The sequence below is a fragment of the Geotrypetes seraphini genome, chromosome 14 (assembly GCF_902459505.1).
Source record: "Geotrypetes seraphini chromosome 14, aGeoSer1.1, whole genome shotgun sequence".
Classification (NCBI taxonomy): Eukaryota; Metazoa; Chordata; class Amphibia; order Gymnophiona; family Dermophiidae; genus Geotrypetes; species Geotrypetes seraphini.
Window position 1 is genome coordinate 26,385,590 of NC_047097.1, and position 14,466 is coordinate 26,400,055.

The window sequence follows — 14,466 nt, forward strand, 5'->3', positions numbered from 1 at the left end:
TTTAGGCTTTGGTTTATAGTTAGTAGTTAACATGAAGGCAGTTTACAAGGAAGACATAAGAGATGTACGACAATGACCAAGTGCTCAAAAAAAGGCAGAAGGCTAAGGAAGGATGTAAAATGAATTACAATTCCATAAAAAAGCACGGGTTTACATTTGTTCATCTCATCCTAGACGGGCCAATTAACATCTACAATGGCACATGCATATATAACACCAAATTAACTTCAGAAAACAAACAGATCTCGTTATGCATAGGCGCCCGAATAAATCTCTTGGCACGGAAAACAAAGTAGGTCAAATCTGCTCGTAAATTAGGCCACAGAGAGTCCCGTTGAGTTGCAGCCTTGTTCTAGGAAAGCTCGATCAAGATGAAGTCATCCGTTAAGTTTAAGGGCACCTTTTACAAAGCCGCGGTAGCAATGCAGCTGCGGTGAATGAAGCCCTATCAGTTCCTATGGGCTTCAGTGCATTTACCACGGCTTTGTAAAAGGGGCCCTAAATGAATTGATCTCAAAGAACGAGTTGGCGCATATGGAGTCAGATGATTAAACAAGACCTTAAAAATCATTGTTAAGAAACTGAATTGAATTCTTTATTCAACTGGGAGCTAGTGACATCCCTTCAGACCAATCAATAGAGGAAAAACAGTTTTATTAGTTTAGCGTCCTCTTTAATAGTCAGGGCTCAGAGTCCACAGAGGTGGGTCCATAATCAATTTAATGTCTGTGGCCTACAAGATTCGCCTTCCCTCTTTCCATTAAACATGGGTTTTTGCCAGGTACTTGTGACTTAGATTGGCCTCCGCGAAGACGGGATACTGGGCTAGATGGACCATTGGTCTAAGGCTATTCTTATGTCCTTAGGTACACAGACCATAAAGGGTTCCCCTACTAGTTAAAGAGCTTGCTAAGACAATAGTAAAGGGGTAATGACAGAAAAATATCAGGTGCAAGGAGAGTATGAGGGGCCGCTGAAAAGTTCTCCGCCCAACCAACAAAGTTGAGGCTGGCCCAACTTTGTTGGTTGGGCGGAGAACTTTTCAGCAGCCCGTCATATTTGAGACCACAATGCCATCAAAATAAAATGTCCAGTATTTAATTAGTATGAAGAAGATAAGAAAATGTGAACAACAAATTTTCCATCCTTCAACTCGTCCCCAATTGGATTCTACAGATTTTATTGGCTTTAATAAAGGTTTAGACAAGTTCCTGGAGGAAAAGTCCATAGTCTCTTATTGAGACAGACATGGGGGAAGCCACTGCTTGCCCTGGATCGGTAGTATGGAATGTTGCTACTCTTTGGGGTTCCGGAATCTTACTATTCGTTGAGATCTTGCATGGAATCTTGATACTCTTTGGGGTTCTAGACTCTTGTTACTTTTTGGGATTCTGGAATGTTGCTACTCTTTGGGTTTTGGCCAGGTACTAGGGACCTGGATTGGCCACCGTGAGAACGGCCTACTGGGTTTGACGGACCATTGGTCTGACCTAGTAAGGCTATTCTTATGTTTATTGGGTTTTGTTTGTGCCTGGCAGCAGCTTCGATCTTTGCTCTTCGCTAAGGTCTGGGATCCAGTTTCCCCATCATCAGACGTTAGCCTGTAGGTCAGTCTGGGCCTCAGAGGGACAACTGTGGAACAGACCGACTTCTTTGAACTGTTTGATATAAAACAGAAACAATTCAGCATTTTCTTTCAGGCTCCAAGGAACAGCTGAATAACAGACTGGCCGCCCCTCCTCACCATCCCCCCACCCCAGCTAAGCTCTTCGTGGGTTCCATTCCTCACTCACAGCTTCTCCACATTCTTTTTTCATTCTTTATAGCCTGACTGCCTCCCTTGAAATTGGATTTTATACATTCCTCCAAAATTCCTATTTAAATCCTATTGGATCAAGGTCTCTACCTCCTATTATTCTTTTATTGACATCTGATTTCTGGAGCAGGGGGGGCCTGAATGGTCTGTCTGCAAATGCAATGATACAACATTCTGACAGCCTGGCTACTTTAGCAAGTGGGTATTACAAGCTTTTTTTGCGATCTGCTCATTCCCAGTTGATAATCTACGTGGTAGGACAGTTTGGTTGCACCTTTACAGATTTCTGCCAGTATCTTCAGTCAGGCCACTGCCGTCTGGAAAAGCGTAATGCAGGTTTTTATACAGATCAGATTAACACGTTTTTGCATGATGCTTCTGTGCCATTTGATATGAACCGTTTCTGAATTGTGCAGAGAGCCTGTACCAATAACCATTTCCTCTTCAACTCAACCACATCCTCATGTTGCTTCAATGTGCCTGCGCCAACCTGTGTTGGAGTCTCTAAAAGCTACAAAATTACATTTTGAGGATATATATATATACACACACACACACACACACACACACACATATATATATATATATATATATATATATACACACACATACTGTATATATACTGTATACATTACAGTATAATCTCGTTATAACGGACTTCAAGGGACCTGGAAAAACGGTCCGTTATATCCAGAGTCCGTTATATCCAGAGTTGCATTTTTTTTAAACTTTATTTAGGTCAACTTGAAACAACCTACAATCAATTAACAACAGTCACTGCAAAAGCATATCAGCAACATCAAGAACAAAACTCAGCAAAACATTGGTAGGGCACGAAATGATTGCAAACGAGAACACTGTACTGGAAAGAAAAATACTTGGTCATTTTTTTTTTTCTGGCCTGCATTTTGAGACTATATCACCGGCATGCCACGTGCCTTGTAGGCGGAGCCTGCGTGTCCATTATAGCCAAATAAAACTACAGCTAAAAGCAGCTCTGGGGGCCAAAATAGTTGTCCAGTATATCCGAAAGTCCGTTATATGCGAGTCTGCTATATCCGATGATTTTCTTTATGTTTATCATGGCGCTTGGCCGGGACCAACAAACCCCGTCCACTATAGGTGAGGTTCTGTTATAAGTGAGTCTGTTTTTTATTTATATATATATATATATATATATATATATATATATATATATATATATATATATATATATACACACACACACACAAACACACATATATATACACACACGGGTCTGGGAGGTGTCACATACCCTAGGTACGCCCATCAAAAAATGATGGGTGTCACATACCCTAGGTACGCCACAGAACCTGGCTCAACGTGGATTACAGAATGCATGTTAACTCTGTGTGTTATCAATTTGTAAAAACTCAAGCATGTAATGCTTAGTGTTATATTAGTATTTTGCTTTAAGATCAAGGAACTCTTAAAATATTTATCAAAATTATAAGAGCTATAACACACGTTAACATGTCTCATTGTGCATTTTTGGTGAACAGCTCCTCTCGCATAAGAATTTATTTGTAGACCACAATTACCAAAGAGTTCAATGCGGTTTACAAAACATTCGCTCTAATACATAGTTCGAAATAACAGACAAATTCGTTTTTAAGAGCCGAAAAACTTTGAAAACAAGAGCGTTTTCAATTGTTTTCTATAATGAAGATAAGAGATAGACTTCGATAACAGCCGTTTGGAATCTTTATCCCATAATGCAACCTGGAAAGAGAGAGTTCTGTCATGGTATCTTTTATACCTGCAGCCCTTAACTGATGGAAAAACAAAAGAAGCTTTGGTACCACGTGAACAGCGTAGAGCAGAACAACAAAACAGAATAAGAAGGAACCAAACAATAGCGTCTACGACGACACATTAGCGTTCATTCTGTTGATAAATAGACCCCGATATTTGATATGCAAATGAACTGTGCCCTATCCCCCTCATTCTATAGCTTGCATACTTAAGCTATAGAATGCTAGCGCAATCCCAATATTCTATAACACTGCATCTAAAGTTTTAGAACGCCTCTGACCCGCCCACGCCCCTTCTATGGCCATGCCCTTTGGAGTTGCGAATGAGACACTTTGGCACACAGCGTTATAGAATAACGCAAAGAGCAAATCATGCATGAGCCAATTAACATCGATAATTGATTGTTAACAGTTTATCAACTAATTAATATGTGCGCGCATCTTCCCTGTGCACCCAAATTTGGGTGGCCTTTATAGAATCAGGGGGTTACGACACTTTGTTTTTTTTTCGCATTTAACACACAGTGAGGGCAACAGAGCACCTCTTTTAAGGCAGGGGGTAGTAGAATGTCTTTTCGGCTGGAGTAAACAAAGAGATGGGTGGTATAATCAAATGACAAATACATCTGGAAACTTGGAAACAATTTCCAGTGCCGTTCCTTCTAATTACTGATGTCATGTTAGGCAAAATAGCATTAGGGCCAAGGCCTCATTGACCCACTCCATTCTTCTGGCTATGGTTTAAGGCAGTGGTTCCCAAACCTGCCCTGGGGGACCCCCAGCCAGTGAGGTTTTCAAGATATCCCTAATGAATATGCATGAGAGAGATTTGCATATAATGGAAGTGACAGGTATGCAAATCTCTCTCATGCATATTCATTAGGGATATCTTGAAAACCTGACTTTCTGGGGGGTCCTCCAGGACAGGTTTGGGAACCACTGGTTTAAGGGCAAGCAAGGCCTACTTAGACACTCATATATTATAAAGATACATAGGTGCCTATGTATCTTTCTAAAATACTAGAAGATGGAGCAGAAAGTGCACTTATCTTGCAGGCAACGACAGTTACACGTGCTCTTGAGCTAGTGTACAAGGCCACACCTACATTATTCAATTATGCGCATAGATGAGTATATTTTACAATCTATGCATGCAGTGGCGTAGCAAGGATGGGAGGCCCCAGGGGCAGTGGCGCTCCCCCTCCCCCTCTTCTCCACTCTCCCCTCCCCCCAACATGCATGCAGTGGCGTGATGATTCCGAAAAAAAATTTTTGTTGCCTTGTGTTATGAGCGTTACATGTGCTCATGATTCACTCCTAACGGCCTCTTTTACAAAGCCACGCTAGCGGCTGTCATGTGGCAACAGCCCTGAAGCCCTTTAAATCTCTATGGGCTTCGGAGCCATTAGTGCAGCGCAGCCGCTAGCACAGCTTTGTAAAAGAGGCAGTAAATGCATCCATTTGTCATGTCAGATTGTTGGTAAAATTTAAGCATATGTTACATTACAGCTGGCTAAAGAAAATGAAGCTTTCTCTTACTTAAAGTGCCCCATTGATTGAGTGTTTTTTCCTATTGTTCTGTCAGATTGCTCTTACCTGAATACTTATGGTAGAAAGCTTTTGCTCCTCTGGTGAAGTCGTGTCTGCTGCTCTAACATGAACGCTACATGGCTCATTGTCTCTTGAGTCTTCTTTAAAATACTTCCTGGGTGGTGGTTTTGGTTTTGATACCTTAGATTTTTTAACAACTATGCCTGCCATATCTCCATCAGGTATTGTGAGATTCTGGGTTAAACGGCCTGCTTCATTGCCCACGGGGGAATGAGTCTCCAAACTGTTTCGGGAGCATGAAAGCAGCAAATCCGGCTGTCTGGTAACTGGTACATCGACACTACGAACCCTTGAGGTCAAACCAGAGAGTTGGTAAGGGGCAGCTTTACTGTATGAAGATCGGAGGTTGGAACCGCTCTCACTGCTGGAACGAGTCATTGCCTTTGGTGTTCTGTACAAGGCGGCAGCATTCCTTATGGCACAGCTTTCACACCTTCCATGCCAGCAGCTGTCTAACCGTCTAATACCTGTATTTGGAGCAGGAATAAGTATCTTTAAAATACAGTATCTTTATGAAAAATACCCATTCATAGAAACATAATGGTAGATAAAGGCCAAATGGGCCATCCATTCTGCCCAACTGCAGTAACCATTAGCTCTTCCTCTCTCTAAGACAGGGGTGTCAAAGTCCCTCCTCGAACGCCACAATCGTCGGGTTTTCAGAATTTCCCCAATGAATATGCATGAGATCTATTAGCATACAATGAAAGCAATGCATGCAAATAGATATCATGCATATTCATTGGGGAAATCCTGAAAACCCAACTAGATTGCGGCCCTCAAGGAGGGACTTTGACACCCCTGCTCTAAGAGATCCCACTGACTATCCCAGGCTTTCTTGAAATCAGACACAGAATCTGTCTCCACCACCTCTACCGGGAGACTGTTCCACGCATCCACCACCTTTTCTGTAAAAAAGTATTTCCTTAGATTACTCCTGAGCCTATCACTTCTTGACTTCATCTTATGCCTTCTCGTTCCAGAGCTTCCTTTCAAATCAAGTTCAATTACAGGCCTCCATTCATTCAAACTTTTGTGAATGTGAACACCTGAGAGTTTTCAGAAACTATCACGAGACAGAATCCTTAGTGAACAGATGATTCATAAAGCCCAAGGTGACTTAAGATTTAGCAGGACTGGGTTTAGATTTTTGTTTAACCCCTTGCTTGACCCACTGAGCAGGTAGCAAATGCATAAGGCCTTTTCAACCATTCTCAGCATACTAGATCTTTGTACTATATCAAAAGACATGAGACAGACTTAGATGAGTGCTAAAAGAATTTCAGCACCCGTCCAAAGGGAGTTATCATTCCCTGAATTCAGGCCATTTGCAAAGTGACCCATTCCAATTGGAAATGAAGCTTGCCAGTTGGAGAAAAGATTTCATTGTTAACAGTGTCAATCTGCTTTCTATCTTCACGGGCTCTAAATTCGGATGGAAATTTGAAAACAGGGATCACTCAGGGCACGGTATATCCTAGGATAATTTAGAAAATCCTTCCCTTTTGTTACCTTCGATACTCCATTGATGTTGCTCCTTTCCAAATCTACTGCTTTCGGTGGCTTGGGCCACGGCTTCTTTCAGCTGTTGCTCAGAAACCTGGAGAACACACAGAGAGATCCAAAAACGAATCAGAATGAGTCTAAAACAAGTTGCCTGGCATTAGCAAGATAAGTGGTTTTTACCCTTTTGATATTATTTATATATCACCAATGCAAGTTTTTCACAGCATGATTTTTGCACATTAATTAAGGGTGGTAGAGGATGGCCAGTGGTTGAAATTGTTGTCCACATTAGCTGAATGGCCAGTGGCATGTGAAAATGGACACATGATCTGAGGCTTTCCTCCTTCCACAAGAGATAATTGACATTTTTCCAGTCTTACATCTACAGTTTTATGATCAGCTTAGTTCCGTAGTTAAAAACGGTTTCTATAAGTTACATCTCATTAGATCTTTATCCAAAGTCTTAAAACCAGAAGCTCTTAACATTCTAATTCATTTTTTGGTTATTTCTAGGCTGGATTACTGCAACACATTGTATCATGGCATAACTCAGAAAGAAATAAGAAGGCTACGAATTATACAAAATACAGCAATAAAAATGATTACTAACTCCAAAAAATATGATCATGTCACACCTCTTCTACAAAAAGCACACTGGTTACCAATTTCGCACAGAATAATCTATAAAATTGCACTGACAATCTTCAAAATCCAACGCACCAATATTTCTAGATCGTTTCTTGATCCCACACTCTCCAGCCAGGACACTTAGATCAACGGAACAGCATTTGCTGACTATCCCTTCTCTAAAAATAATAGGTACCAGAAGAGCTACAATTTTTTCAGTCATAGCACCCCAGCTTTGGAACAACTTACCAATCTATCTACGTGGAGAAACCTCATTAGAAAAATTTAAAAGCACATTAAAATGCCACCTGTACAAAGACACATTTGAATCATAGATAGGATAATTCTTCTATCATCAATCCCAGGCACAAATACCTAATTTTAACCAGATCTTATGTCACAACCTCCTCTATCCTCTTTTTAGGCTTAGCCAGATTTTTAAAACATTGTTCATTGTCCTCCTGATGATGTTTTTTCCTTAAATGTACTTTTCTCAAAGATTGTAGTTCATCCTCTTCCCTTTTGTATCACTGATTACTCGTGTACGTACATTGTACGTTTGTATGTACAAATTTGTTTTATTTTGTCTCCCAATTTTAAATTGTCATACTCATTGAAGTATTTGATATTGCGTGTACAACAAACTTTTAATAAACTTGAAACTTAGGCGAAGATTAAGAGGTACAGGGGGGGGGAGGGAGAGCACAAGTATGGAATGGGAGGGCAGGAATAATAATAATAACTTTATTTTTCTATACCGCCATAGTCAGGTGACTTCTAGGCGGTTCACACTGTAAGAAGGCTGGACATTCAGCGAATAACAAGGTCACAATACAATACAATAAGTCAACATACAATACAAGACAAAACAATACAATACAATACAATACAATACAATGAGTGTATACAACACAGTACAATATAATACGAGTCTAAATATAATACAATCCAATAAGTCTAAAGACAACACCATACATAAGTCTAATACAGTATCGTACAATGAGTCTAAATATAATACAATAGTGAAGAGGGGAAAGTTACAGATTGGGGTTCAATGGGTAATGAGTAACTGAGTATTTCTTTAGAACTTCCATTTGAATTGGAGTACTATGGATAGCGAATATCTGAGTAGGAAGGAGTTGGGAGGGCGCAGAAGGAGTAGGGGTGTGGAGAGGAGGACACGGGGAGTGGAAGGAGGGTGCCACCACCCCGGGTGCCTGCATCCCTTATGACAACATTGCACTTGATAGATTCATTTTATTTTTACCTGTGGATCTGGATGTCTGCTGATAATGATTTGAACAGGACCAGGAGTGCAGTGACTTAGGATGGCATACACCTCGTTAAGGCTCATATTCTGGACCGATGCCTCATTGATTTCCATGATTTCATCTCCGTACCTGACAAAATGTATACAAGTTGGATGAAACGGGATTTGCATTCTGCCCCTGCCCTCATGCTTGGCCTCACCCTCTCCTATTGATGGTGGCAATACACAATACCTGAGTCTTCCGTCCATGTGAGCCACAGAACCCGGTGAGAGAGTATGGATAAATATCCCAGCAATTCCTCTGCAGTAGGGAATGCTGCACAAGCCTATTCCTAGACCCACACCAGCCTCTGAAAAAATCCAGATAGAGCGAGTAAGACCTTTGACAGTTTCCTGAATTATGTTTTTGATTATAATCATTCTTTGGTTGTTGCTGTTATCCAGGAGTCTCCTCCTGTCTTTTTGTCTTCCAGCTTTATCAGAACGAGGGCCAGACTGACACCGTGAAAGAAGGCAGGATTCACTGCCTCTGGAGAGGAAAGGGAATTATAGATGCCACACAATGGCAACACATGAGGGACAATTCTATAAAGAGGGCACTTAGGCACCATAGAAGTGCGTAAATTATAGAATATCGACATTTACCCACCTAATATATAAATGCTACGTAAACATCTTGTGCATTATTCTATTACTATGAACATAACCCAAGTAGTACAGCAGTGAAAGGTGGGGGTTTACAGGGGCATAATATGGATGGAGCTCCCACAGTTACACGTGTAATTTATAATCTGCTATATTTAGGTGTGAACATTAGCATCAGATCTATGGCTGGTGTAAGTACTCATACCTAAAATATAGGCATGTATCTGACCTGTTACGCTGGTATACTTTTTTACTCTTTTGGGATCTTGGTAGGTACTTGTAACCTAGATTGGCCACTGTTGGAAACAGGATACTGGGTTTGATGGACCTTTGGTTTGTCCCAATATGGCGATGTTTATGTTCTTAGACTCCTACTAGCGCCCCAATGGGTAATCTTTTTAAAAAATTGGCACCTCAATGGCCAATAATTAGAAGATTCTGGAAGAATAAGGTAGGGCATCTCAAAACTGCTTATGGGAGCCGAGCCAGTTAGATTTTTAAGATACTTACTATCAAGACCTTCTTAACCTATGGACCAGGTGAGGCAATGAACCAGTGTGCCAGCGTTAAAGAACATAAGAATAGCCTTACTGGGTCAGACTAGTGGTCCATCAAGCCCACTAGCCCGTTCTCACAGTCCCTAGTACCTGGCCAAAACCCAAGGAGTAGCAACATTCCATGCTACCGATCCAGGGCAAGCAGTGGGTCCCTCCCTCTTCTGAGGCTGCTGCCCTTTCCCACCAGGGTGTGACTTCATAGGTCAGATGCCAGGAGGGGGCAGGGCCAGCATCAGCTTCAGAGGAGAGAAGTGCAGCACTTCCTTCCTCCCTCCTCGGATGCTACTGCTTGACACTGACGCTTGCCTACGAAGTCGCATCTTGCTAGAGGAGGGAACTGGCTGGAGGCAGGGCATGGGCCGGGACACCATAATCTCTTGAGCTGGCCTGCCTTTTCTGAGTATGCATGATAACTCGTATAATAATATTTCAATGAATAGCATACCCAGGGACAATGAAGTATCCTGGAAGTCCTGAGTAACCTACTTCAAGGGCGGCAGAACATCCTTTTGGCTGGAAAGACCAACACACCAGTCTCCAGCCCTGGTCCAAAGCTATGAATTGATGATGCTGTTTGGGCCAAAATACTGGCCTGTTGCCCATTTCTATGGGTCTTGTCCCTTGCTATTGAAAGCCCAGTCCTAAAACACCACTCCTCACTGGTAGGATTGCAGATGGTAGACTCCCATACAGTTTGGAAGGAACGTTGACCACAAGTCCACAAACACTGTGGTGCAAAAGATGAGCATAGAAATGCAAAAGACAACCATAGTATCTGATCTCACAAAGGTTAATAAATACAAATAAAAGAAAAGAGAGTGATACTTTTTTTTGACGAGCTGTAGGAGGTCAAAACCTCTTTTGTCAGTGTGAAAACACTTAAAGGACTTTTCACACTCTCTTCCATTATTGCACACCCTTGAGGAAGCAGTTCAGCTTAGCTGACCTTTGAGCTGGTTAGACTGAAATGTTACATTAAATCTCCCAGTCGATGAGAACATATCACTAAATCACTAAAACTGTTCATCTGTGTCCTAGCACTGGGCTCTTACCCTTGTTCAAAGAAACTTCCATTAGGATCCTGTCATTGGGCTTAGCAGAGCTTAATAAAAATGCAGCGTTCTCCGAGGTGAAAGAGCAGTTTTCCTTCATTGCACAAGTGCTGGAGCTCAGGGAGCGGCTCAGCTGGGAAGGGAAATAGCCTAACGGAGAGTTGGGAGGACTGAGGCCTGTCCGGAGGGTCAGCATAAGAAGGCCTTTTTTTGCTTGCTAGAAGGAGGAAAAGAGAGTCAGTATGCAGCAGCACAGAAGAGCATTTTTATAATTAAACATAAACTAGTTGAGACTAGACCCCTTGGGCCAGCACATAGCATTGAAAAGCAGCTGACTCAAGCCTGTAAGAACTCATGATGAAGTGCAGAAAGGGAGGAAAGGTAGCCTTGCCTGCCACAGTGGTTCATGACAGAAGAAATTTCTCCCTCTCTAGGGTTACCAGACATCCGGATTTCCTTATGAGGACATGTCCGGAGGTCCGGACGGCTTTTCAAAACCCGGCTCTTTGTCCGGGTTTTGAAAAGCCTTCCTCAAAATTGTCGTCGGGCAGGAGGGCAATGCGATGACATCACGCACGTAAGCAGGCAGTAGGTGGCGTGGCTAGGGAGGGCCTGGGGGGTGGGTCTAAGGCAATGGTTCCCAACCCTGTCTTGGAGGACCACCAGGCCAATCGGGTTTTCAGGATCGCACCTAATGAATATGCATGGAGCAGATTTGCATATCTGTCACTTCCATTATATGCAAATCTCTCTCTTGCATATTCATTAGGGCTAACCTGAAAACCCGACCGGCCTGGGGGTCCTCCAGGACAGGTTTGGGAACCACTGGTCTAAGGGATCTGGATTTTCCGAACAGAAAATCTGATAACCCTATCCCTCTGTACTGGAAAAATACATGAGCTACCTGGATAGGCCAGCTGGAGTACACAATTTAAAAGACTGGGAAACGGAGGGGGGAAGAGATAAGAAGTAAGGTGAAGAGCCAACAATGACCTTAAACTTTTGTAAAGCTTCATAATGAGTTAAGCCATACATAGACTCCCCATTCAGCTCCAGAATCTCATCACCTGCAAAGAATCAATAGAACATGTAAAAATCAATGAGGTGAAAACAATGTTTAAAGCACTGCATTGTCTATCAGAGCATTCTGTTGTGAATTAGTAAATGTTAGACCCAGACTTTTGCCTTCCGGGTCTTGTAACAGAAAACACAATGTTAAGCCCAGTGGACATGCAGGAGGTCAGCTGGCTCCATTATGATTGGCACACGGGGGGGATGGGGGAAGGAAGATACCATGTTCTTTCCTCACTTATGGATGGCATTGGATGGCATTGAGTGGAAAATCATCCCAGTGGGTGAGGGGGGTTGGGTGCATTCCTTGGTCCTTTGGGACTTGATAATGAGGAAATGGGGAGTCATGGCCAGAGGGTCTGCAGTATTACTCAAGGGGTAGAAGCCAACTGGGTCTGTTTGGTTTCCAAGTTTATTTTTAATTTGATATACCACCTTATCATATATTTCAAGGTAGTTGTACAATAAAAATTAGGGTAATACAAATAATATACCATAAAAAAAACACATTAATAAAAAAGGACAGAAAAAAAGACGCACGACTGGACAAACAGATACAAAAGGAAAAAAGGGAGAACTACAATAATATTCAAAGAAAAGAAAGGATACCAGGAAAAGGACAAGAGGGCAGGGTTGTGACAAATAGGTCCAACGCAAACGGACTAAGAAAAGTTTAAAAATCCTTATAAGGACAGTTAAACTTGGAAAGTGTCTTTAAAGAGTAATGTCGTAGGAGAGGACTTGAATTTCTTGAGGGTTGTTATCTCTCTTAACGTGTTCGGTACTGAGTTCCAAAGGGTTGGGGCGACTACAGAAAAGATCGTATTTCTCCTAGTATTTATATAGCTCAGGGATGGACTTGCTAATAGATTTTGATCAGAGGATCGAAGAAAACGTGATGAGTTACATGGAATCAAAAGTCTATTGATAAATTCTGGATGGCCAGTGTTTCTTGTTTTAAAAGTCACTAATAATAATAATTTTATTCTTATATACCACCATACCGAAAAAGTTCTAGGCAGAAAGAAGTAATATATAGAACAGATAAAATACATCAAGTTGAATATAAGAAACTTGATTGAAAAATGAAGCAGAATGCATTAAGATACCAGCCTGTCAGAGTTGAGCCTTTAATAATGTTTTATAAGTAACTCGATGATGGATAGGGAGCCAATGGGCTTTTATTACATGGTCAAACTTTTTGGTCCTATAAATAACTTTTATAGCAATGTTCTGGACTATCTGTAGACGTCTTAACTCTTTCTTGGTAATTCCATGGTATAAAGCATTACCGTAGTCCAGACAGGAAATAAGCAATGAATGAATTCAAGTATTTAGAGCAGAATGGTCAAGAAGTTTGGCTAAAGAACGAATCATTGGTGAGGTTATCGTAGCATAAATCAGGGTAGCCCACAGATGTTAATGCCAATGCAATATTCATGGCAGTAAGGCATCGGCATTATCTCCTGCAAAATATCAGGTTAATACCCTTTAGTACATCAAACCTTTAATGCCATATATTCTGGGAGATAACATCCGTGTAAAACCATCCATTAGCATGCATTAACAGACGATTGGACCACCACTTAATATATACTGATCCTTAAATATTTTATGAAAGCTGGAATTGTGCAAAAAAAAAAAAAATAAATAAATATTTTTAACTAGAAGAATGTAACAGGGAGTAATTCTAACACGGTGCCTATATGGTACCAATTCTACACAGAAAAGTTGGTGCATTATGAGGGAGTCTATAGAATGCTGCCCCTCTCCCTTGACAACACTCCCTAAGTACAATAGAGCCACTTTAAAACTCACAGTCTCATCTATGGGGGGAGGGACAGTCAGGAAGGCATGGCCTAAGAAGTATAAAAAGCTTTGGGAAAAGCTAAGTGAGGAGGCCCAGAGGGAAGTAGTGATGCCCAACTGCGATGGGCTTTATCTATGGGTGAACTGCAGCTGCCAGTTCCAACATGGAACCTCACAACGTTGGATTTTTGACCCAAGTAACTACAGGTATGTAAATGTTACATGTGAAGATGCCATGTTAGTATTCAGGTCTATGGCTGGTGCAGGGCACATAGCTACCATTGAGAGAGCTGGCAAATTGCTCAAGGTCACCCAATGGTAGGGGACACCCATAGCTGAAGTCTCCCTTCTCAGCCCACCTGGGGTTGGCATCTCATCTCCTCCATCGTGCAGCCAGCTGCTTAACAACCTGATGGGTCTGTCTGTCTCTCTGGCTGATGGGGCCTTTCCTCTGATGTGTCCCACCACTCTGATGCAAATTCCTGTGGGTGGGACATGACAGGAGGCAAGCCAGCTGGCCAGAGAGGCAGCCTTTAGTGCTAGTAGAGGGCCCATTGAGAGGGTAAGCAGCTGGGTGTTGGGGGAGGGGACATGGAAAGGTGTCAAACTCGGGGAAGGGGCGCACCTTGGTCCTCCCATTCAGCTATGACACTGGGCCGGTGTAACGGTAGGTACCTAAATTTGAGAATGTTACCTCAAATTAGCAACTAATATAACAATTACGTCC

At 41.9% G+C, this 14,466-nt stretch overlaps 1 protein-coding gene across 3 annotated transcripts in view; it reads right to left on the bottom strand.

The window, feature by feature from the left end:
• The window catches only part of IL16 (interleukin 16), a 93,080-nt gene that overhangs the window by 29,430 nt on the left and 49,184 nt on the right, over positions 1-14,466 (bottom strand). For all 3 annotated transcript variants that reach the window (XM_033920192.1, XM_033920193.1, XM_033920191.1), the window contains 6 exons: positions 11,853-11,926; positions 10,860-11,076; positions 8,838-8,955; positions 8,603-8,735; positions 6,715-6,802; positions 5,188-5,669 (listed from right to left, as the gene is read on the bottom strand). In XM_033920192.1, coding sequence (XP_033776083.1) covers positions 5,188-5,669; positions 6,715-6,802; positions 8,603-8,735; positions 8,838-8,955; positions 10,860-11,076; positions 11,853-11,926 — 1,112 coding nt within the window. The remainder of the gene's footprint in view (positions 1-5,187; positions 5,670-6,714; positions 6,803-8,602; positions 8,736-8,837; positions 8,956-10,859; positions 11,077-11,852; positions 11,927-14,466) is intronic.